The sequence below is a fragment of the Sycon ciliatum genome, chromosome 1 (assembly GCF_964019385.1).
Source record: "Sycon ciliatum chromosome 1, ocSycCili1.1, whole genome shotgun sequence".
NCBI lineage: Eukaryota > Metazoa > Porifera > Calcarea > Leucosolenida > Sycettidae > Sycon > Sycon ciliatum.
Window position 1 is genome coordinate 66,762,026 of NC_088643.1, and position 24,662 is coordinate 66,786,687.

At 47.6% G+C, this 24,662-nt stretch overlaps 1 protein-coding gene across 1 annotated transcript in view; it reads right to left on the minus strand.

Moving 5' to 3' along the window:
• The window catches only part of LOC135804983 (uncharacterized), a 30,650-nt gene extending 29,333 nt beyond the window's left edge, over positions 1-1,317 (minus strand). The window contains exons 1-2 of the mRNA XM_065318967.1: positions 917-1,317; positions 44-161 (exon numbers count right to left, since the gene is read on the minus strand). Coding sequence (XP_065175039.1) covers positions 44-161; positions 917-948 — 150 coding nt within the window. The 5' untranslated portion in view covers positions 949-1,317. The remainder of the gene's footprint in view (positions 1-43; positions 162-916) is intronic.
• Between the last annotated feature and the right edge of the window lie 23,345 nt (positions 1,318-24,662).

Genomic DNA, 24,662 nt, shown 5'->3' on the forward strand with positions numbered 1-24,662 from the left:
TGGGAGAACTGTCAGGCCAGAAGAGAACACTCAATGTACTAACCGTATACACTTCCATGACCCGCTGCAGCTCCTTGAAAACAGAGGACTTCTTCCACTCGCGCACGAGCGTAGACTTTCCCACGCCTTCATCTCCAATGACATCTATCACACACACCGGGCTGCACGGACAGCAGCAAAGAGAGCGCAAGCAAAGAACCATTTTCTTTTGCCGTTCATCCTATCCCACAGAAACATGTGCCATGATGGTTCTGAATGCAATCCAATCGGAGTCCCAGGTGAAACACCATGACAACAAAATGGATGCGAAGTGGAACGTGTACCCGCAGCATGTACTTAAAGTATGGTCAGTGTGATGTTGCAGAACCGCAACATCACACTGTTGTCTGACTGTGGCTGTATTTGATGCGCTCAGCATCCATTCATTGCTCAGTAGCTCAATGGTGGCACGATGCAACGCAACAGTATGCAACCACGCCAGGACTGAATACGTCAGGCATGGTGTGTTTAATGATAATGGCGTAGCCGCTCAGAGCGGCTCTGTAGCCTCGTCAGGATAGTAACTTCCAGTGAGCACAGCCACACTCAAAGTCCTTGGCTACACTTTTATTTTATTTAGGTGTAGCCAAGGTGTTAGTGTGGCCGTATGCGTATGCGCTGGAAGTAAAGTAGTTCGTTATCACGGTATGTTCTTGCAATCACTCCATTCATTCTGCCCTGCATTGTAATGCGGGTCGCTATCAGTAGTTATTGTAGTGCAGGCAGTGGCTGCCCACCTTCCCACGCCATACACAGTGACACAGTGATACTAACACACCTACAAACGCTGCGCCGATACTGAGTGCGTCCATGCAATGGTCATGAAAACGATGGCTACAAATGGCTGGTGGAACAAGTACCCGAGTGGGCAACCTACCGATCGATCACCTCCACTGCCAGCTTAGACATGGCTGTATGTGCTCAGTTCAGCTCAGCTTCGAACCGAAGACTTGAACTCCAGTTGAAGTGTCAACCAGCCATAGCGGTAAAGCAGCCACAAACTTCGCAATTAATTTTATTTTATCAGGTGTCACCGCCACAGTCCTTCAGTTCGTGTCGACAGAACCTGCCGCGGAGGAATTACTGCGGGACGCTCCAAAGCGGCTACAAGAAAGCCGACCACAAAATGAAGGCAGAACTCCCTTCGATGAACGAACGAAGTCACAACAGATAAGAGGCCTCCTCGTCTGAAAGTATCCACCAGTTCACGAAGCGACCGTAGTGCACTAGTGGTCGGCCAGGCAGCATCGAAAACAAACCTAAGACGCTGTACTGTCTGTTGTCGAGTGGTGGGTTCGATGAGACTGCACCCCCAACAAAATAATCATGATTCTATCTACAGTATCCGCATGCAGTCTCGGTTTCTGCATCGCTCGCACACCGGCGTACACACCTCTACTGATGTCAATGGATCTTGAAGTACAGTCGTGCACCATACATGGAGCGCTGCTCTCTTGACAGCCAAGCAAGCGATCGAACCTGTCAAGAAAGCAGAATTTTGTTGTCAGAATCACTGTCTTGATCATACATGTAATTGTACTGTAAAGTGCAAGTACAGTGGGCCTGCCGTCGACCGCGGGGAAGCCGCGAAGTTTCCTCTTGTCTCTCGTTGTTGTGCATCTTCACAATACTCAAAGACAATTTAAAATTATTAGACATGGTTAGCATTTTACCGTTCATGCTAACTTCGACCGTCGCCGACGGAATATGCGGATAATGCCGGCAGAAAAATTGGCAGAATTCGGTACTTTTTCTGTTAAGTTTCATGCATGTTTTGTGGATAAAGAAATAGAGCAGAATTCGAGGAATTGCCCGCCATAAGGTTTGTATGGTTCTGCCATTTTCACTGCTTTTCGAGCAGAATCTGCCACCGTTTCGAGCATTATCCGCACACCCTTAACCGTCGGCCTGTACCTTTTTTGTGTTTTCAGGACATGGTTAGCATTTCGCTTTCTGACACAACGATCGACTTGTGACGCAACCCGAGTTGGAATCTTACCGTTTCGTTCTCCCGCTAAACAGAGCTTTCTATCGTCGAAACTACACACCAAACCGACGGTATTTTGGGTGTTGGGTACGAGTAGCGAGTAACGTTACCGTTGGATTTAGCATGAACGGTAAACTGCTAACCATGTCTAGTAATGTGTTGCATTGTTTACCGTCGCGATCCCCATTTACATGTAAGCCCGCTGTCTAAAGTACAGTCTATGGAGTATGGTGGGGTGGTGCGCCACGCCAGGAGTAGTACATGTACTGACAGAAGACATGACTATAATTATCATTATCAAGCCGTTATCGTCAGTGATTGATTGATTTTATTTGGATTCGCGAGACCAAACGAGCAGGAGTGCTCAATAACAGGGTAGCGAATGGTTGAGTTGTGCTATGTGACAATGTAGTGTGTGCGTGGAGGGGGGGGGGGGGGGGGGGAGCTGCGGAGGCCCAATACAATGTAAGGGGATGGGAGGAGAGAAGGCCAGCGGAGAGTCAAATTCAGAAGAGGGAGGAGAGAATAGCTGAAGTACACGGCTACTGAGCGAATTCAAATAAACCAAAAAAACAGCAAAACAAGTACACAGCTCACGAGAATAAAGAGGACTGGAGCACAGAATTGAACTGCTGATGTACACAGCTGACGAGAGTGGCACTGAGTCTGTTCTCAACACAGCGTGTCCTCCGCCTTGTAACATGCTCAGATGATAACACGGCTGTAGACACGTAGACACGTGGACATGGTATTACTATTAGATAAACCTTGTTTTTGTTCAAACATGTTGCTGGTTGACGGTTGTAGAAAGGTCACTGTTTCCGAACACGGTGTCCTCCACCTTGCTACATGCTGTCAACCAACAACACCAGTAGACACAGTTACTTAGCTAGCTTGTGCGTTCCTGGCCTCAAATGTATTCTGCCTTGGCAGCAGTGCCGTTTACATGAAAGGGGATAAGAGAGCGTCTACATTTTGCATACTCTTCGATAGTCAACACCCAGTGAAGCGGTGAAGGAGGGTGGGTTGACGCCGATATTGAGATATCCACTATCAAAAGTAGAAGAGCCACTCATCATCGTTGTGTTGCTGGTGGGAGGAGGAGGTGGTGGAGGAGGAGGGGGAATGGGGAGGAGGAGTGGGAGTGAGGAGGAGTGGGAGTGAGGAGGAGTGGGAGAAGGGAGGAGGAGTGGGAGTGGGGGAGGGAGGAGGAGTGGGAGGAGGAAGCATGAGCACCGTGCTTGCAAGACCAGGACTGGAGAGAAGGAGATTGGTAATAATATTTACAAAATATATTGTTGAATTCCCCAAAGAAATCTCGCCTGTTGGGGAGTTCTATATACGGCATGTTAGTTGCTCCCAGCACATCAGCACGTCGTCCCAACATCCCCTGTGACTTTTTTGTCTTTCTCCATCCAGTAGGGCTGTGTTAGTAAAAGAAAACGAAAACCGCATTGAAATTACCATGCAATAGCTGAACCAGGAACACGGGATTATACGAGGGGCGTAGATATGGTTGGTTAGTTGGCGTACTTTATTTTACTTTATTTTACTTCGCCAGAATGAACAGGCATTATTGCCTTCTTGCCTGGACAAGTGAATTGTCCAAGCTCTCAGAAAATGAGAAGAAAGGAAAGAAATACTACATGAGTGTGCAAAAATAGGAGAGAGAGAGAGAGAGAGAGAGAGAGAGAGAGAGAGAGAGAGAGAGAGAGAGAGAGAGAGAGAGAGAGAGACTGCCTTATTGCCATCGAATTCTCCAAGCTCCCACAAAATGGTCAGGAAAGAAATATTACAACTGGGATTCTTTCTTTTAAAATTAAAGAAATATTACATGCAAAGATGCGCAGTGATCAGTTTGCGGATGCTTGGACAGGAGATTGCTAATTCTGGCGGTGTGGATGCGAACCATGAGGAGACGGAGTTTACAATGGGTGTGTTAGATGATGGGGATGAGGCCAAGACGTGTGTAGACGGGATCTGTGTGGGAGGGGAATGGCGGGTTGGCAACCCAGCGGATACATCGCTTACTTTAATAGTAGCAAGTGTTGCAGAAGAAGGATCCACGAACGGGATTCGAACCCAGCACCCCTGTCTTTCCGGGACAGTGCCCTACCGATTAGGCTACCGGGGATCACACACACACACACTCATTGGTCCTTCTTGCTACACTGCTCCCCTGCCCCAACATGCTGTATCCTCACGCCGTACCTACTCGCGGGGGGGGGGGGGGTACGATGGTCGTGGGTTCGAGCCATTGCCAGGCGCCAATGTTGCAAAAGAAGGATCCACGAGCGGGATTCGAACCCAGCACCCCTGTCTTTCCGGGACAGTGTCCTACCGATTAGGCTACCGGGGATCACACACTCATGGGTCCTTCTTGCTACACAAGTATTACTGTTGTGAACCCTCTGGTTCTCTAAAGTATCAGGAACGAACGACCCCACACGGCACGAGGACAACTATTTATTCTCAACAGTATATTTCACTTCCATCGACTAATAACACTGAACAATGACTGACTGAATGAACAACTGAAACTAACTAAAACTAAAACCACCAGGTAGTTATAGCGTGAAAATGACAGCGTATATGAGAAAAGCATACACATACAACATACAACTACAGCGCACACAGCTAACCGCACATAGCGCATGTAGCGTATACTACGTCGTAAACCTCAGCGGTACGGCGGAGTCGGGATACAACTGCATTGAAACGAACACAATGTCACAAGCGAGAAGGCCTTTCACTCTCGAGAACTTGTCGTTTCACAACAATTACCTTCACTGGGGGCAGGGGTGGTTAAATGCCGTTGGATCCCGGGACGGACACCTTGATGCGTGAATCCTTATTTCTGCGCACCCAAGTTGTCCTCACTTTCTGAGGTGTGGTGAGCACATAGGTTGGATCACTTCCAAGTCCGACCAGAGTTTGGGGATTGCAGGGGAGGTCGGCTGCTGGGCGGTTCAATAGCCAATTGAGTCATCTTTCCAAGACCCCTTTTGTGTCTCTCTCCCTTCTCCTGGGGAGACCCGTGTGACCAGTTTTGGCAGCGAGCAACAAGTACAAGTGTGTGGTGAGGTGGCGACTGGGTGCTTGGCAGCCTATCCAGGTCACAGAACAGCATACCTGGTGTAGAGTAGAACAAAGCTCTGAGCTTGAACAGAAATATAAAATTATAGAATCATGTAGAGGCATGGAGAAGGATAAAAAAGGATAAAAACGTGTGCTGGATATCAACTTCTACAAAAACACTATACTGCAGTGTGATGAGGTGAGGCTACAGATTCAGCGGAACGCCGCTACCATGAAACCTATGCTTATAGAACAGTCATGAACATGTTGCATTGTCATTGGCCACCCAAGAAGAGACACTGGATAGACGCAGTGGCCACGGGGATCAACAACGGGGCCATGAGAATGGACATGATGCTGGGAACTTGAACCCAGGCTGCCAATCGTTAGTGTCACTTGGCCGTTGGCGGATAATGCTCGAAAAATTGGCAGATTCCGCTCGAAAAGCAGTGAAATTGGCAGAACCATACACACCTTATGGCGGGTACTTACTTGAATTCTGCTCCATTTCCTTATCCACATACCAAACATGCATGAAACATAATATGTTTCATTTCAGATATTATCAGAAAAAAAGTACCAACATCTGCCAATCTTTCTGCCGGCATAATCCGCCAAACGCTAGTGTCACGTGCGTAGTTGTGTAGGCACGGTAGTAGTGTGCGGAGCAATGGGGAGGGGGATTCTGGCACCTGGTCCGGTGGAGAGGATGACTTTGAAGCTCCGAATTGCAGGGTCAGAGTTCATCACTCATAATGCATGGAAGTGGCACAACACGCAGTGTGTTAGTGTGGACAGCAATGGCACACTGAAGACCGCTAGACTTATCTGGGCGGGTGAACTGACTTGTTGTGCTTCAATATAAGCAGCACAAGCAACAGCACATTGCATTTTGTGGTCAAAAAGAATTCGTTGTTCGGGGTCATTTGACCGACCGTCTTTTTTTCATGCGACTGCAGAATGTGTTAGGCTGTGATTGTTTGGTCAGATCCAGATCCAGATCCCAGATCCCTTGGATCACTCAGAATCAATCGATCGCCTTTGTTCAGTGCATCACCAGGAAGCAGTGAATACAAAGAATAGTATCACCCCCCCCCCCCCGGCCGCTACTGCTGCTCTTGATGTAGAAAAAATAGCGATCGAAATGCAACTCAAGAGTTTCTACTCATAATATTCACCGTACTCATCTGATATAATTGCATGGCGCAACTCATGTCTACGTGTATGTGTACTACATATGCACTAATCGCCACCCGCCAAACACATATCACGAGAGAGCTTGGAAGCTCAGGGCCCTACGCTATGCTTTGTTACTTAGCTCATCGTGCATGTTGTGGGAACTGATGGAAATGTTTCCTGGGAAGGCGCTGACTCTGCCGAGCACGCGCGTTCTGGAGTCGACGGGATCACTCTGCCGACGTTTCCTGCGACCGGCGCTGACTCGCCCGTTCACGCCTATTTTGGAGACGACGGGATCTCTCTTCCAAAGTATGTTTTTGCTGACGCATCCTATCACCTATTCGGCAACTAACATCCATTCTAATTTCATTTCCTCCTCGTCTCCCTATTTCTTTCCAGAAAGTCTCTCTATACATCAGGGAGTCGTACTGTATTGGCAGCTACCCTAACGGGTCACGCCGCCCGCCACCCAAGCATGGGTATGATGAGGGACAGTGGCAACAGAAACAGAAAAAACAGCAAGCAGGGAGAGAAAGCAAGAGAAAGACGGCGATAGTAGTACATCTGGTGTGCGACGTATAGAAAAGAGAGATGACAAGAGATGCGCACAAAATAGGAAACAATAATAATTTTTGCAGTTCCGAAACAATCAACCAGGTGATGGAGTGTGGGCACCCGAAGTCCCACCTGGACTCCACTGGAAGAACATCCCACGCAGGGATATCAGCGATAGGCCAAGCGTTGAAAAACAGCCATGAGGACACATCGTCTAGAAGTCCACCGCGCTCCAACTGAAATTGCAGGTTCAAACAATTTCCCACGCGGCGTCAGGCAGCGTAACTCTTCTCCCTGCATCACCATCCATCTCCAGCAACCGCCTCCACTCACAGCTCATGCCTCTGCCACCACTGTACTCCTCCGAGCTTCGCAGTTTGAAACCATTCGGGGGTCAGCTACACCACCGCGAATGGAGAGACGAGGACGACAACGGTCGTGACTGAAAAGACACTGCCTTGGCGACCGCGTCGCGGAACCCTCGCCCCAGCAAATTCAGAAATACGCCAGGGGCAACTCTGGTGGACCCAGAGCCACCCCCTTGGCAAGACTAGTAAGAGGAACGACTGAAAACTCAGATAAAACGGAGCTACAAAAAGTGCAACCGTCCCCTTCAAGCACATATGCAACACACAGGGAGTCGTATACATGTACATAATATTGTGGCCAGCTGTTTGTAGCCAGCTGTGTTTGATGGTACGGTACAGTACGGGACAGATACGGGAGCCAGCAAATGGCCGGCTGTGCGATACGGTACGGGACAGATACGGGATAGCGCCAGGCGTGACACAAACAAACAAACAAACAAACAAACAAACAAACACCAAATTAAAGCTGTGTGGACCCTGGCTAGCGCCAGACGTTACTGAAGTAACGTCTTCTGCATAGCTACGGGAATTAAAGTCCATTGCATCCAGTCAACTCTGCTCTCGCGGCAGGGTAGCTCAGATCCGAAAATCCGGTGCATCTGGATCTGGATTTGAATAATCGATCATCAGAAATCAAATGCATGGATCCTATGGCCCATCTGGATCAGGATCCTACTCAGCGACCACAGCCTAGTTGACCTTCGAATTGTCACTCTTTGATCGTTTTCGAGGAATTTTACTCTTTTCAAGACGTGGCTATTGGCCTCGGCTTCAGAAAAGGAAAGTCTCCTCAAGACCGGCTCTACAACCTCATTCATACGTAGGGGTAGGCAATTTCAGAAGAGCTTGGAACATTCCCACGAAAACCACCTTTGACGTTTTGTATGCATGTCCCGAAATTCCCGTAGAAACTACCACAAATCCTACTACGTAAGGGGTTAGCAGCAGCATTCGGCCCTGTGCAGATTTTTCATCGACCACCATACCACAACCGCGCTCTTCAGCCGACCTCGACACATTGCCCCAGCACACCATCAGCAAGCGACACATCTACATTCTTCGCGCCTCAAGCGCACGCACTATGCTCACCCCTTCGGCACAGAAGTGATTTTCACTATCTTAGCCATTCTACGATATCTACATTCACTGACGAGAGTTTTATACTCGAAACTGCTGTATGAAGGAATTGAGTGCCAACGGATGTGTCTCTTTGCTGATGGTGCGCTGTGGCAACGTGTCGAGGTTGGCTGGAGAGCGCCGTTGTGGTGTGGTGGTTAGTGAAAATTCAAGCGCGTGCGCGCAACCAATCTCACCTTGCTGAAGGCAGTGTACATTGCCAAGCTTAAAGCGGGATTCACAGAAGCATTTTTGCGATGCGACACGCGATGCGACGCGATCTGCGATGGATGCGTGCGATGCGAACTCGCGAAATACCATTCACAGAAGAAGTCAGCGATGCGACAAAGTTTTGCTGATTTGGGTACGTCACCATGATATTCGCGCGGTTTGACACAACTTGTAAAAATTGATAGGCAACTCTTGCACCTTTGTACAACTTTGCTGTAGAAAAGGTCAAAATCGTACACCAAATCGCTTGTCGCATCGCATCGCATCGCAAAAGTTGAGCCGAGCTCAACTTCTGCGATGGCATGCGATGGCCCAGTTGCGTCAGTTGCGTGGGGTGCGACATGGCTGCGATTTTGGGTTTTCCTGGTTTCGCGCCTGTCGCATCGCGTGTCGCATCGCAAAAAAGCTTCTGTGAATCCCGCTTAAGCCTGAGCTGTGTGTGCAAAAGAAGCATGTGTGAAAGTTGTCACTGTTTTGACATTGTAGTACCGTGGTCCCCACTGTTGTTTGATACTACAGTAGTAATATATTCATTGTTTCACTACTCAATCTGCGGACAGCATGCTGTTTCGTTCTTTGTGAACTCATCAGCGCAGCACAGAGGAAATGAGGCCGAACCTGATAGCAATGGAAATAGAAATTTCCAATCAGGCCCGAACGTACCTTGCCAGAGTGCTCAAACTGACAAGTCAGTGAGCTCTGCGCATTGTTTCACTATGTAGGCGGCGCCCGTGACTAGAGCTATCTTTTAAAGTGCTATTTTGTCAATGCTCTGACTGCCAAAGTACCGCTTGTAAGGACTTGCTTGCTACCTTGTTAATCACCATTGTGACTTGAAAAGTAATGGTACAAAAGGCCTAGTCGAAACTATAATGGCTTCTGTGCTTCGTGTGCTGATTTGCTTTCTTCCAACCAAGAATCTATTTAAAATCAAAAAATTGACTGTCTTCACCAGGATTTGAACCCGGGACCTACGACTACACACTCATTATTTGTTTTACACATGCGGCAAGAGAAGCTTCATTTTCAAGTGGCTTTACAGTTAGAAAATCTCATTGCTATGGCAATTCCATTGAAAATTGGTAAGCCGGGCTGACAGCAACCATTCTATTAGCACGACCAACATGTACAATGTACATAATTTCTGTCGAGTATTCTTCTGAGAACTATTCTTCTATTGAGCAGTATTAAAGTACAATCATAGTCATTGTACAGTCATTGTACTCCTATAATAATTATTATTATTTATGTAGAGTATGGGCCAAAGTTAAACTCACCCTAGCTGCAGGTCAAGTACAGGCAATCGTCGCTCAAAGCACGGCATTGACAGCACACAGGATCCGCGGTTGCGTCGCGACCCTCAGGCTGCAGCCACTGGACGTCAGTGTCTCCGCTGCGAGGACAAGCTCCTCTTCAATTACCACCACCATACACTCTGGAATTCGCTATTGTAGGTTTCGAAGCCCTACTGCAGGTCATGGTTGTATTATTGGTCCTACAACGCTTCGCTCCCCAATCCCTACTGTACATGTACATATGTACGAGTACATGTCAAATACATTGAGAAACGAAATTAATAGTAAACTTCCGAGATGTAGAAGCGGCGAGAAACACAGTCTGACCCATCACCGCGGCGCACTGGTCGATGGCTAAACTTACAGCCTACGCCTGGGACCTTGATAACGGGGCTGGGGAAGCACAGCAGTGTCCATTCGGGGTCCTTCTTGCATCAATACATTTCCCCAAAAAACGGAAAGGGACAGAGACGTCTACGGACACAACATATACCAGATAGTAGCACTTCGCCAAAGCAAAGGTAGATGATACATCTACCCTGTATCACCATCACCAACAATTACCTTAATACACGTTCTCTTGCCTGTTGAGTCTTGGTATCACCAAAGACAACTACCGGTAAATTACTCCCTACACGCCTGAATCTTACATATAAGGCATCGGGTTCTAACTGCTTGGATGGAGTTCGGGCCAATTTAGGGGCATGGGTTGCCGTATTTACACCAGGGAGAACTAAATAGGTGTTCTAGTACCACGGATTTACACCTTTCTTCCAAATCAGCTCGCCGAAAGTGTCTCCGCTGGGAATCAGGGATTCGTTTGTCAGCCTTATAATAATTATATTGCTCAAGGACATACCGGTACTTGAAGTACATCATACATGTAAAATAGCAATTTAAAATACCGGTAGTAGATCTACTTTGTAACATGGAAAAATGTGGGCACAAGTTATGCGATACCGGGTGAGTCCACCAACGAAACCAGATTTTTGAACAGTCAGCCGTCCACAATCTAGCACAGAACTGACAAGGAGTACTGAGACATTTTACAGCATGAAAGTCAGCTTGAGCACTGCTCAATAGCGCTAACCAACTTGGAAGGTTCATGGATATTAGTGCTAATTCCAAGGAGGGGAAGGCAAGCGACATCGAGCCGAGCGCAAGCTACATTCCAAAGCTTCATGGAGCTGACTTTCATGTTGTTGTCGTTGTTGAATGTCTCAGTACTCCTTGTCAGTTTTGTGCTAGATTGTGCACGTCTGACTGTTGAAAATCTGGTTTAGTTGGTGGACTCGATTGCATAACTTGTGCCCACATTTTTCCATGTTGCAATTTTCATACTTGGCTCACCGATCACCATCTCATCTGAGTTCTTTAAAATACTAGTACTACGGTATTCAAAGCCAAAGGCAAAGGTTAAGCAGCAGCTTTGGGCCTGTTTATCAATGAAGCAATACCACATACAAGTAGTTGAAGTCATGTTGCTGGTGTGATGAGGTCGACCAGAGAGCGCATGTGGTGGAGGTAGAATTGCTTCACGAATAATTATTAATAGAATAATAATAGCAATGAAAAGTATGAATGCCGCAGACATCACCACGCAACATGACAATTTGTTCAAGGTTTGGTTTTGTGTGTTTCCAAAATCGATTTTCACGTTCCGATCATCAGTGGAAATACGGAACTAAAGAGATCAAGGGAAAAACAAAGGTTAAAAATCCAAAGAAGTGTGACACATGACGGGTAACTTGTGGTAAGTATTACAAAAAGTGAGAACTAAAATAAAGAGTAAGTGTGACAAACTGGCATGAACAGTGCAGAAACAACTCATGAACACGGGGTGCAAACTCACGAAAATAACCTAAAGTGCTAAAACATGTTCTTTTTGCTTACACAAATCGGGCTTATGCGTACGAATACAAACAGCTTCAAGGACCTTCAACTGCTGGACATAACGGGCACGACACAGTACAGAGAAGTGGGAATCATCATACACACTCAAACAATCGGGACGAGATAACAAATGCAAGTACACAGCTGACTTCTTACGAATTTCACCCTCATCAGCTCCATCACCTTCCCTGCCACCTGACTCCTCCTCGTCCGTTTTATCACCATCACCACCAGCCATCTCATCGTCATCCGCCTCGTCTTCATCCGCCGCCTCGTCATCACCCGCCTCGTCGTCATCTGTATCCTCACCGTCATCCGCCTCGTCGTCATCTGTATTCTCGTCATCCGCCGCATCATCACCCAACTCATATTCACCACCAGTCAGTCGTCTGATACCATCCATGTTCTCCTTCCTACGTCTGTCCCGTGTCACTGTCCTTACCTCATCTACGTCCCGAGATTGTGTTCCGTTTTGCCCCCGGCTTCCGGTCTCCTTCGATGCTCCGCGTGGGCCTTGGCCATTCCTAGCATATATTTCGGTTGAATAATTGGCGGTCGACCTCCGTGGTCTCTGGACCCACGGATCAAGCACCGGAGGGTGCTGCGGTGTCCGCACAGCCTTTAGTTCCGTATTTCTACTGATGATCGGAACGTGAAAATCGATTTTGGAAACACACAAAACCAAACCTTGAACAAATTGTCATGTTGCGTGGTGATGTCTGCGGCATTCATACTTTTCATTGCTATTATTAAACTTTTATCTCCACGTAGATTATTTTTAATAGAATAATAATGTATCTCTGCAGTCATCACCAAGCATCAACGAAGTCAAACGTATCAGCAAGAGTACTCTTGGTATCAGTGGTGTGAGGCTTCCTGCAGCTTCATTCATAGGCAGAGGTTTCTTGAGCAGATGCGCTCTTTCCCATTCACTCTCAGTCTGCAACAATATCGAACTCTTTTATTATTTTTGAACGGATTGGGAGAACTTCAAATACAAAGGATCAGTTGGGCAATTCACTTCCCCAACTGATCTTTTATTATTATTATGTATATGTTATCGCATGGTTGCAAGGGCCTTATGGCATATTATTGCCCCGAGAGATTAGCCCGAGGGCCGTAGGCCCGAGGGCTAACCTCGAGGGGCAATAATATGCCATAAGGCCCGCAGCAACCATGCGATAACAAATTTATCACATGGCCCACAGAGCAGACCATTGGGCTGCTGTTGAAATTAGCCCAAATGCCAACACATTATGACCACAATGTATATTGATGTGCTATCATTATCAAAACAGGAAAAATGAAGATATTTCTCCTACACCCTAACAAAAGGTCTGCTACAGGCCATCAGAGAGTATACAGTACTGAAAGACGGAGACAGAAAAAAAGTGCCGGCACCGCATCGTCATAGTAATAGACATGGCAACGACAATAAAATACAGCAGAATCATAATTTCAGTTGAAAAATTAAGAGTGCTACCACAAAGAGTTTCTTCATGTTTACATGTGTATCAGGAAGTTGTCAAATACAGTACTGCAACAAGTGCAAGGATTTGTCGACTCCCTGGTGTGTAATTCTGAGGACAATTTTTCTTCTTTTTTTCAGCTCCAGATATAGCTGTATTTTTCATTGCAAAACATTCCTGAATTGTTGTGTTTGTTGTTCAAGCAAAAATGAAGGCAGAGGACAGATGAGCCTGGTAAGAGTTTTGCGTGGCACATGAAGACCACACACAGGCAGTGACTTTGCGAGGATTTGAAAACGCACGACGCTGAGTTGAATTTGTGTTATTTCAAATAATTGTTTGTGATCACAGTACCACTTCGAGCAGAACTGAATCTTATCCACAAGCTTACCGACGGTCAGGCTGCCAACATGACTGAACAAATGATCCCTGCAAGCACCACACGGCAGACGTCCGAGGCCATGTCCATTGCCGGGATGTCCATCTCCATCTTCGTCTCAATGCTACACTGCGACTCGTCGTAGAGTCGTACAGTCTACAGAGTCCGAGACTCGTCGTAGTCACGCGATCACTGAAATAAACTATTTTTTTGCGGGCAAATAAACTATTTTTTTGCGGGCAATATCGCATATTATTGCCCGCGGCGCGAAAGGTGCTGATTCGCTGGAGTACGGGCAACAATCACGTGCCATGTGATAATTATTATTATTATTATTATTTTAAAGAGGTCGGAGGCGGATAGTACTTTAAAACGAAGGTAAGTTTTGGGTCGCAAGTATCCACGCAAACACACATCCAGTCACAATAAGGCACTTGTCAAAAGTATCCGAACGTTTTCGGTCCCTTCTCATCAAGGATTATACAGGAATGGCTTAAGTTGGAAAGACTAAAACTTATATAGCGTAAAGATAATGAGATAACAACACTCGTCGTGACAAGGTGGAAAATTATCAAGTTCAGCACGACACAAAACTCGAAGGAAAATAATAATAGTGACAACAACATAGTGAGCAAATTAAGTTACATTGTTAGCACCTCGACCAGGAGTAACACCAAACAATTGTAGCGACAACACATTTTCTTTCTGTACGCAAAGTTCAGGATCTAACTTACGGATATACAAAGCAGGGAGTCGTAAAATACCCGGTATTTTACGACTCCCTGATACAAAGCTTCTAACACAGCGCCAAATGCAACGCACATCTACCACGTGACAATATTGAGAAAACATTATCACTGTACAACTCACGACAATTGGTACGGGCTGACAGATGTTGCTTGATTGACGAAGTGCGATTCTTAGCTCCGTTGGGTGTTGTCTCCTCCAATGTCCCGTCATCTCGCCTCTTCGTGGCATCACCACTATCCGTCTCTTCGCGTTTCCGCGGCCTTCCACGTTTCTTGACACTAGCCGTTGCCCGTTGGGTGCGCGATGCCCAGTGTCCTTTCAGCTACGTCTCCTCCATTGCGGATTTCTATTGAGCTTCTTACTCCAACTTGTCCGGTGTCCGATATTGAGGTTAGTTTTCGCGGTCTACCACGTTTTCGAATATTGACTGTTGTTGTCACTTCCGTTGTCGTTGTACGTTCATCCTCACCAGTCTGTATTTTCACTTGGCTGTAGAGCGACGCTAGGGTCAAGGGGCTTGCACTTTGACCTGAACACGACAAGCTGCGTCTTGGAAGGATTCAGCAGTAAGCCTCTGGTCGCCAAGAACTCTTTCACTTTCACTTTGACAATGTCTTCTGTCGGCTCATTGCACAACTGTTTAACGTTCTTGCCAGCTTTGTAAAGGGAGACATCGTCCGCGTACTGTCGAGCCTTGCAGTGCTGGGGTACAGAGGGGAGCTTTCTGACTGACAGATTGAAGGGAGAGGGCCCCAAGACGGAGCCTTGCGGAATCCCCCTGTTGCTGCTATATGCTGTGTCTTGGTGACCACACGTTGCTTCCTGTGGGTAAGGTAGCTACAGAACCACTGCAAGGCAGCACCACCGACACCGATCTCCAGAAGTTCACTCAGTAGAACTGCATGACTAACTGTGTCGAATGCCTTAGACATGTTTAGAAAGGCAGCTACGACATAATCACCGTTGTCCAAAGAGAGCATCCAGTCGTTGATCACGGGAGTGAGCAAGTCCTCGCAGGAGTGGCCTCTGAGGTAGGCAAATTGCTCAGCAGGTAGGGGTAACAGTGGTGGTGGTGCATTATAGATATAGTACATTAGTTGGTCGTGTACAATACGTTCCAGTAGCTTAGACATGTGGGACAGGAGTGATATTGGTCTATAGTTGGATGGGACTGACTTATCTCCACGCTTGTAGATAGGCCGCACATTTGCTAGTTTGTAAGTCGATGGAAAATCGCCAGACGTAAGAGACATGGTAAAATAATAGTTTGGCATCTTTGATGAGCTTGTAAGCCTGGGCGGGGATGTTATCAGGTCCTGTGGCTTTACGACTGTTGATTCTCTGGATATGGAGTTGGACTTGTGGAACAGTGACTGGTGTGAACTGTGTCAGTGAGTATTCCGATACAGGGTCATTGGGAGTGCGTAGTGTACTGCCAGAAAGTGATGTATCGTTGACAACGTCTGTAAATGTCCTTGTGATGTCGGCTACTTCGGCAGCAGGTTCCTGGTTGATTTTAATTCTACCCAGTAGATTGTTCATGACACTCCATTGCTCTCTTGGGTGGTTTCGATGATTGATTAGTTGTTCCTGGAAGTATGTAGACCGTTTCTTCCTTTTTAAAAGTTTACATTGTCTTCGTAGAGTTCGGAATTGTTGCAGCAGGTCTGAGCGATCAGGACATTTTATCATTGCACGGTGTGTTCGTTTACGCTTGAATAAAGTCTGCCGGAGCTCATTGTCTACCCAAGGCGATGGAGTATAGCTCTTCTTGGCGTTAACAGTCTTTAGTGGGCAGTACTCATTCAAGGCATCACTGACTGCATCCTGCCAGTGTTCAGTATAACTATCTAGAGACATGTGACGTATTGACGCCGTCTGTCACTAGCCTGTGCAATGCCTCGCTGTCGTGCGGACATGTGCCTTCGGCATTCAAGCTAGCTAATGTCATCCCACTGCATAAATCTGGTGATCCATCGCAGCCAACTAGTAACTTCCGCCCTGTATCCCTTCTACCCATACTCTCCAAGCTGCTAGAGAAGTTGGTTCAGAAGGAGCTCATCACCTTCCTGGACATACCAGCATCGTTACCAACAACCCAGTTTGCGTTCAGGCGTGGCCACTCTACCGAAGACGCATTAGTCCTTATGTCAAACCGCATCCTAACAGCCAAGGACCAGGGCCTATTCACAGGTGTATGCCTGTTAGACATGTCCAAAGCCTTCGATAAAGTCCAACATGTCAAGCTATTGCAGGATCTCCACAGTGTTGGGGTGTCCGGTTCTGCCTTGGACTGGTTCGCCAACTACCTATCCGGTCGCACTCAACGTGTCTGTCTGGGGTCGCGGACTAGCTCTCTATCAGTTTGCACGAGTGGTGTCCCCCAAGGTTCGGTGCTGGGCCCCATTCTGTTCAGCCTTTACACCCGCGAAGTCCCCGCTGTAGTTGGCCAGTCCGAGTCAGTTCAATTCGCTGACGACATTGCGCTCGCGTGCAGCCGGCAAACAGCACAGGAGGTATCCGATGTCTTATCTGCTTCGGTTACAATCCTTGCAGACTGGCTGAAGGATCGAGGCCTGATCCTCAATGCTGGCAAGAGCCAAGTAGTGCCAATTCCTGCCGGCCGTCAGCACACAGCTGATCTACAGGTCGTCTGCCATGCCACTTCACTACCTAGTGTGCTAAGTGCTCGTTATCTTGGCGCCACAATCGATTCCGGCATGTCCTGGCACGCCCACATTGCCAAATGTTCTGCACGCGTGTCGCAGAAGATCGGAGCACTCTGGCGAATGCGCCGCTGCCTGAATCACCAGTCACGCATGACCTACTTTAGATCGCTGATCATGTCTGACCTGCTGTATGCTTCAAACGCGTACTCTAGCTCACTGCAAAGAAGGTACCTCGACCGTCTACAGGTCCTGCAGAACAGTGGGGCTCGTGCTGTCTTTGGCCGCCCTCCGTGGTCGTCTGCCCGCGACCTGCTGGAGCGCATGGCAGTGTTCCGTGTGGCAGAAGTCTTCAATCAGAAGCTAGCATACCTGGTGTGGCGCTGTCGTTATGCACTGGCAAGTCCAGAGTTGCAAGCCCTGCTAACCCCCGCTGCACCCGGCCCTACTCGGCTCCAATCTGCCATGGGCCTGTGCGTGCCAGTTTCCCATTCAGTTGCGGGGCGGGGCCGCTTTGCTTGCAAGGGTGCTGTATTATGGAATGCCCTCCCCAGCGACATCCGTGCCATCCATCACGCTCGGCAGTTTCGCACGCAGGTAATCCCCTTTACCTGTGCCCTGTAGACGCTGAAGACAAGCGAAATCTTCTGTTTTTTTCTGTTTTCTTTCTGTTGTACCCGATCTCCCTCTGATGTACCGCTGACTCTATGCTGAAGATCTAAGCATTTAAATTCTCATTCTTATTATGATTTTCATATTCGCTTTCATGTTATTGGGTTCTATGCCCGTTTGAATTTGCGAATCAAAATAAATACAAACAACAACAACAACAACACGGAGGATTAGCAAGACGAAATTCGCGTTCGCGTTCGCAAACATTTTTCAGTTAGCGAACTGGATTGCGAACTTTCGCATTTTTCGTTCGGAAAAGTAGTCGGAACACGAATCGCGGATTCGTGTCAGGACAGTCATAAATTTACTACGCTATACTGTCTGTACACAATGGACGACGTGTCAACGTCATGCATGTGCGCATGCGAAGTCTGTTTGCTAATCCTTCTCATAACGCGAATTCCGTCACTGAGTTCGACTTTCCTTGGAGAGCGAACGCGAACGCGAATTTCGTCTTGCTAATCCTCCGTAACATCTGTAATGAACTGCGTGTGATCTGCTGGTGGAGAGTAGACATAATTATGTTTAGCAGCTGTCTCTTGGAATTGCTTGATCTTCAACGTACGCAGCGGTGGCTTTCGTACTTGTACCTGTCTGTTTGTCTTGAGCGTGCTGGTGGTAGCATGGATAGTGTAGTTCACACGAACAAGTATTAGTTGGTGATCGGAAATATCACATGGAATAGCATTGCAGTCTTTGTAAATCAGTTCATCCCTGCCTGGTCTTGCAGTGGACGTGGTGGAGGAAGAGCTTGAGATCAGTGCTAGGTCTATGGTTCATTGGTTGTTGCACTGGGGAATCTAGTTGGTGACGTGACAACGTTTCGGAGATCGAAATCATAGCAGAATGTTCGTAGGTGAGGGTAGTGCGCGTGACAAGGGTCTTGGACATTGACATTGAAATCGCCTAGAATTATGCACGCGGAGGAGGCCGGTGTACAATCCAGTAAGTCATCAGTTAGGCTAGATAAGCTTTGCCAAAATGCTACAGGTACTGTTGGAGCTCTATACGCACAGAGGATAGTGAGAGGACGGGGGTGAATGTTCACGTGTACTGCGAGGGCTTCAATGGGAGAGGAGTGATGTACTCATGTAGTGCTCGATTATCAAAGCCTTCTCTTACGTATATACTGACACCACCTCCTCTCTTTGAGTTCCGATCAAGTCTATGCATGGTGTATCCAGGTACTGTAATACATGTACATATGACTTGTCAGGTAGATCTACATGTACACTGTCGGATAGCCACGTTTCCGTTAAAGGGGAAGTGCATCGATTTTTCAAGTAGGGCTCAGATGAAAGACAATTGGATATCGGTTCCGATGGTATATCTCTCGCTTGCGTACGGCAAGGGAAACTTGCCATATCGCCGATTTCCTGATCCCGTTTCCATGGCGACTACAGGTGATGACGCACATTCTGCTTAGCTCCGTGAGAGAGAAGGTCGATCACTGAAGAATTGTGTCATTTTCAGTTGTATTCTTGTATTCACGAAGTGAAAGAAGTACTGTGTTCAAGGCTGTTAGTGCCGTGAACTGTTTATTAGTAGTCCTCTCCGTTGTGTACTGGGACGTGACACCGACAGGGGAAAGCTGGAGTTAGCTGGCAAGCGAAAATCGTGACGAACCAAGTGCTGAAATCTTGGTTGGGACAAATCAAACGTTCAGCATTTACCTCAACCAAGGACCATGCCGTTTGCTCTTTCCACTTCCTGAAGATGGACGCGCTGCCTGCTGGAGACTCTCCTATCTCTCGTAACATCTTCTGAAGCCAGGTGAGACGACGAGTAGCGGAGATTAGCGAACGAAATGATGTCGTATGTTTTGAAATTTTTGCTGAATATTTCTCAGGAGAGATGGATACCAAGCATCTTCTCCAAGTCTAGAGAAACCATTTCGTAGGCTACATTCTGCCTAGGGAAATGCAGGAGATGGCCTGGCTGAGGAGGACACACTTGGAGGAGAACGAAGTAAGTGATCTTGTTTATGTTGTTTTTTGGTATTGCAATCTTATGTTTGACGAACATACGGCATGGTGCATAGTTGGTCGTTGAGTGCCTGCATGTGCATGTATAAGTGTGTGCTGATAAACACTTCCTATGCAAGAATCTGACACTCATGCTCTCTTTCTTTCTTGCAGTATGTGCGCACGTGTGTGTGTGTGTGTGAGAGAGAGAGAGAGAGAGTGTGTACAGGAGCAGCGTGGAGTATGCCAGTGTGATCGCTGTGGCCGTTGCTTTCTTAGCTGTGGCGTTCTTGCTCGTCACAAGTGTGTGGCTCAGCCCCCAACGACAGTGGAGCCGTGTTGTGGTGAATACTGTGTGTCCTGCGACCGCTGCTTCCGTTCGGTCCAGGGCAGGACTAGACACCGCTGCTGAAGCTCTCCCCGGCCGTACGTCAGTCTCGTGGCAGATGACCCGAACTCTCATTTTGTGTGTGTGTGTGTGTGTGTGTGTGTGTGTGTGTGTGTGTGTGTGTGTGTGTGTGTGTGGTGTATGTATGTGTGTTGCTCCCTACGTAGACAAACTCTTGTTTTTGTGTCCCGGGCGCCATGGGGCGGCGTTCTCCCATTCTCTCTCCACTGCCCCTCCGGGCTCACGTGGCAGTGACTCGACAGGGCAGGGCAAGTGTGTGCATGGAGCATTTTGTGTGCTGGCATGTCTGTATAAATATGTTGGACAGGAATTTGTTCACCCACAACGTTCACGGAAAACCATGCTAGGTGTTGCTGGAACGTATGGAGTCTGCGAGCACTTACAATAACTTATGTCATGTCCCGACAAAGAACGGTGCAGTGTTTGACCCTCATGTAAACATGATGGTGATGGTACCTCACGTAAGCTACCTATGAAGCTAGAAAGAACATCAGGTCAACAGAATTGTACCAGAAGAAAGCATCTATTGCCCGAACTTCATTTGAAATGAACAATACCCTTCTCCATAGAGACAACATGCAGATGAAGTGTATGGACAAATAATAATAGGCCATTCACTGAGGGCATGGAATGATCTCTACGTGTAGATTGGATAGACACATGCACGTCTGCAAGGAAAGCATTTGTTCATGGGTTAGTCCATGGGCTGATTGAGTTCACATGGACTAAGTTCATACATGCCATCTCTCCTGAGATATGTTCAGCAAAAATTTCAAAACATACGACATCATTAATTTCGTTCGCTAATCTCCGCTACTCGTCGTCTCACCTGGCTTCAGAAGATGTTACAAGAGATAGGAGAGTCTCCAGCAGGCAGCGCATCCATCTTCAGGAAGTGGAAAGAGCAAACGGCATGGTCCTTGGTTGAGGTAAATGCTACGTTCGATTTGTCCCAACCAAGATTTCAGCACTTGGTTCGTCACGATTTTCGCTTGCCAGCTAACTCCAGCTTTCCCCTGTCGGTGTCACGTCCCAGTACACAACGGAGAGGACTACTAATAAACAGTTCACGGCACTAACAGCCTTGAACACAGTACTTCTTTCACTTCGTGAATACAAGAAGACAACTGAAAATGACACAATTCTTCAGTGATCGACCTTCTCTCTCACGGAGCTAAGCAGAATGTGCGTCATCACCTGTAGTCGCCATGGAAACGGGATCAGGAAATCGGCGATATGGCAAGTTTCCCTTGCCGTACGCAAGCGAGAGATATACCATCGGAACCGATATCCAATTGTCTTTCATCTGAGCCCTACTTGAAAAATCGATGCACTTCCCCTTTAACGTTAAAGGGGAAGTTAAGGCAAAAATTAAAATTTCACCAGTTGTAGTCTTCGGGGTGCTGAGTCGAATGGTCCTGGTCCGAGGAAGCTGAGACGCTCCCTTCCTACTTGAATCCCAATCGAACTCGCGCACTTCCACCGAAACTGGGTGACTGCGCCCTACTAGATGGGGATTTGTATGCAAAATGTCACTAAAAGCGCCATTTCGTTCTTATAAAAGCATGGATGACCGCGATTGACCCATATGTTGTAGTCTTTTGGACGCTGAGTCGATTGGTTTTGGTCCTAAAAGGCTGCGATGCAGCGTTCCTCCTTTATTCCCAATCGAACATGCTTGAACAAGCGGTCACGTGCTCCTGGGTGCCCAAATCACCTGGTCACCAAGCCAGCAGGCGACAACTAACTTTCACACCAAGGTTCAACTCGAGTGACAGGACTGCACCCAAAAAAGGTCAAACAGGCTAGTAAGTTGTACCCTGCAGGCACGGTGGCCAGGTGACTGGCGTACGCAGGAGCACGTGACCGCTTGTTCAACCATGTTCGATTGGGAATAAAGGAGGAACGCTGCATCGCAGCCTTTTCGGACCAAAACCAGTCGACTCAGCGTCCAAAAGACTACAACATATGGGCCAATCGCGGTCATCCGTGCTTTTATAAGAACGAGATGGCGCTTTTAGTGACATTTTGCATACAAATCCCCACCTAGTAGGGCGCAGTCACCCAGTTTCGGTGGAAGTGCGCGAGTTCGATTGGGATTCAAGTAGGAAGGGAGCGTCTCAGCTTCCTCGGACCAGGCCAGGACCATTCGACTCAGCATCCCGAAGACTACAACTGGTGAAATTTTAATTTTTGCCTTAACTTCCCCTTTAACGCTCTCGCCGCTCGGGCAAACTTTCACCAACTTTCACGCGTCTTTTTCTCGCCCTGCGGAACACCGCGAGACCAAGGAACAGTGCCTGACAACTGATCCTGCAATTTGATCTGCTGTGTCCGGCCAGACAGGTAACTGCAGAACCAGTTGAGTGCAGTTCCCGAGATGCCTATTAAGGTGGCACTCTGCCTTCAGAGGGTCAAAAAATGAATTTTTGAAATAGGTGTCGATTATGGTCTCAAACGTTTGGCATAGGACCCAGCCGACAGCTGAGAAAATTTGAGCGAATTCCATGCACGCACTCCAGAGATATAGGCGCTCAAAGAGGTAGTGCACAACGAAACTCAATAGGGCTTGAAAGTGCTACGTCACAGCATAGCAACAATTTCAAAAATTCAAAAATTGGATCCACTTGGATCCAGTTTTTGTATGGATCCAAGCACATTTCAAGCGGTCTTACCCACAGCATGGTGATGTAGCCAGTGAAACTGACTGATTTGGCTACTGGGGGCGGGGTTACAACTGGTGGCGAAATAAAAGTCACACCTGCATGCGACATGAGTGGGTTGCTATGCACCCACATACTTAGGCAATAGCAAAGTCACACCTTAGTGGATCCAAAAGTAGAAATCTGATGTCAACTTACTACTCCCTGGCCGTTTTGACGTCATCACTTTCAAGCCCTATTGCAAATTCAAATATAAATTGCAGTATTTCATCAAAAACGTATAATATTCATAACTTCGTCCAGGTTTAGAGTACCGTTCTCAAATTTCACAGGATTTGTCCCATGGGGTTTCTGGTTAGTTTGGAGATATCTGCGCATGGCACGGACCACTCATGCAGCAGTACATCCATACGCGCATCTGACAAAATTCAAATCGAAATATTTCGTTCTGATTTGTTCGATGTTGAGGTTATTTGTGGTGTTGCGATGGGAAGGAAACAGTGTAGTGGCCGTCCTGGACGTCCAAAGAAACGGATATTTCATGGCAGGAAGCCCCGCGAGCCTGAGCCAGAGAAATGCCCTCATCCTGCGCCTGAGTTGGCAGCCGACAATCCCATAGAGAATGTATTCCCAGATTTATTTGAAAATTCGTCAGACAGTTCAAATTCCGAGTCAGACCATCACAGCACAGACGACAGCGAGTCCGCCTAAGAGAGCAGCGAATCTGAGCCAGGATCCGACACTGAGAGCCAGGATGATGAAGCAGCGACCACCGGATATCGGCTGATCGACTTGGAGTGTCTTCAGAGCCTGCTGCAAAAACTGGTGTCTCTTGTAATGCCTGTCATAGCAATGTCACCCTCAAGGAGACCAAGAGAGAAGGCCTGGCTTCCACTTTGAGTGTTGTCTGTGACAGATGTGACGCAGAGGAGACGGAGACCATGTCCAAAAAGTTCAATCGTGTTTTGGAGGTCAACAGAAGATTTGTTTTGGGCATGCGCTTGATTGGAAGGGGCCATCAAGCCATGGTGAAATTTAGTGCGGCCCTCAACATGCCTAAGCCCATGTCCCTGTCTTCCTACCATGGCCATACCACGTCTTTGGCTTTGTCTGCTGACACTGTGGCGGAGAGGAGCATGGACATCGCTGCTGCTGAGATTCGCAATCCCCCTGACGTCACTTGTGAGACAGCCGTGACATACGATGGCTCATGGATGCGCCGTGGACATGCTTCACTGTATGGATGCTTGCGTGGGGCGACACAGAACCGCAACGAGTGCTTCAATGGCTTGGTGTGGCAGATGTGCCCCAAGACCGGCTTCTGTTCTGCCAGGATCGTGCAAATGGCTATTGCCCTTGCTGCTGCATGGTTCAATGACGGCCCAGCGTCCATCTCAGCGTTGCTGACGGAAATGGGACTCCCCGTTGGCAGTTGCACGGCGTCAGCACTGGGTCAACTCCAGCTTGACAGACAGAAGCATGCAGCAAGGAAGAGGTCTGCAGAGGTCAAGAGGAGGAGGAAGAGGCGAAGAAGAGTTCGCAAAGGTATCCAGGAAGAGGAAGTAGCTCAAGAAGGTGTCTCATACGAAGCTGGTGGCGTCTAGGTATGTGCTGTGACACGGGATCTTGTTGCTGCGGACCCAATGTGAAGTCCCTTTTTTGACCATTTTTCCATGACTGTGCTGGCTCTTAACCAGGCTGTGGCCTCTCCTGTAGCTGGTACACCCATAAAAGTATATATTTTCTGTTTCTGCATGGTGTAGGCTAGACATTGAACCAAAGCTTACCTGCCTAGCAGGTGACATAACCAGTATTGGTGTTCTGAAATATTGACGAATGTTTACGAATGTTTACGCGAAATCAGTATTTTCGCTGTAACGAAGCTATCTGAGTAGGAGATTTGCATATTTTGCTAATCTTTGGTTCAATGTCTTCATTTATGTTTCTAT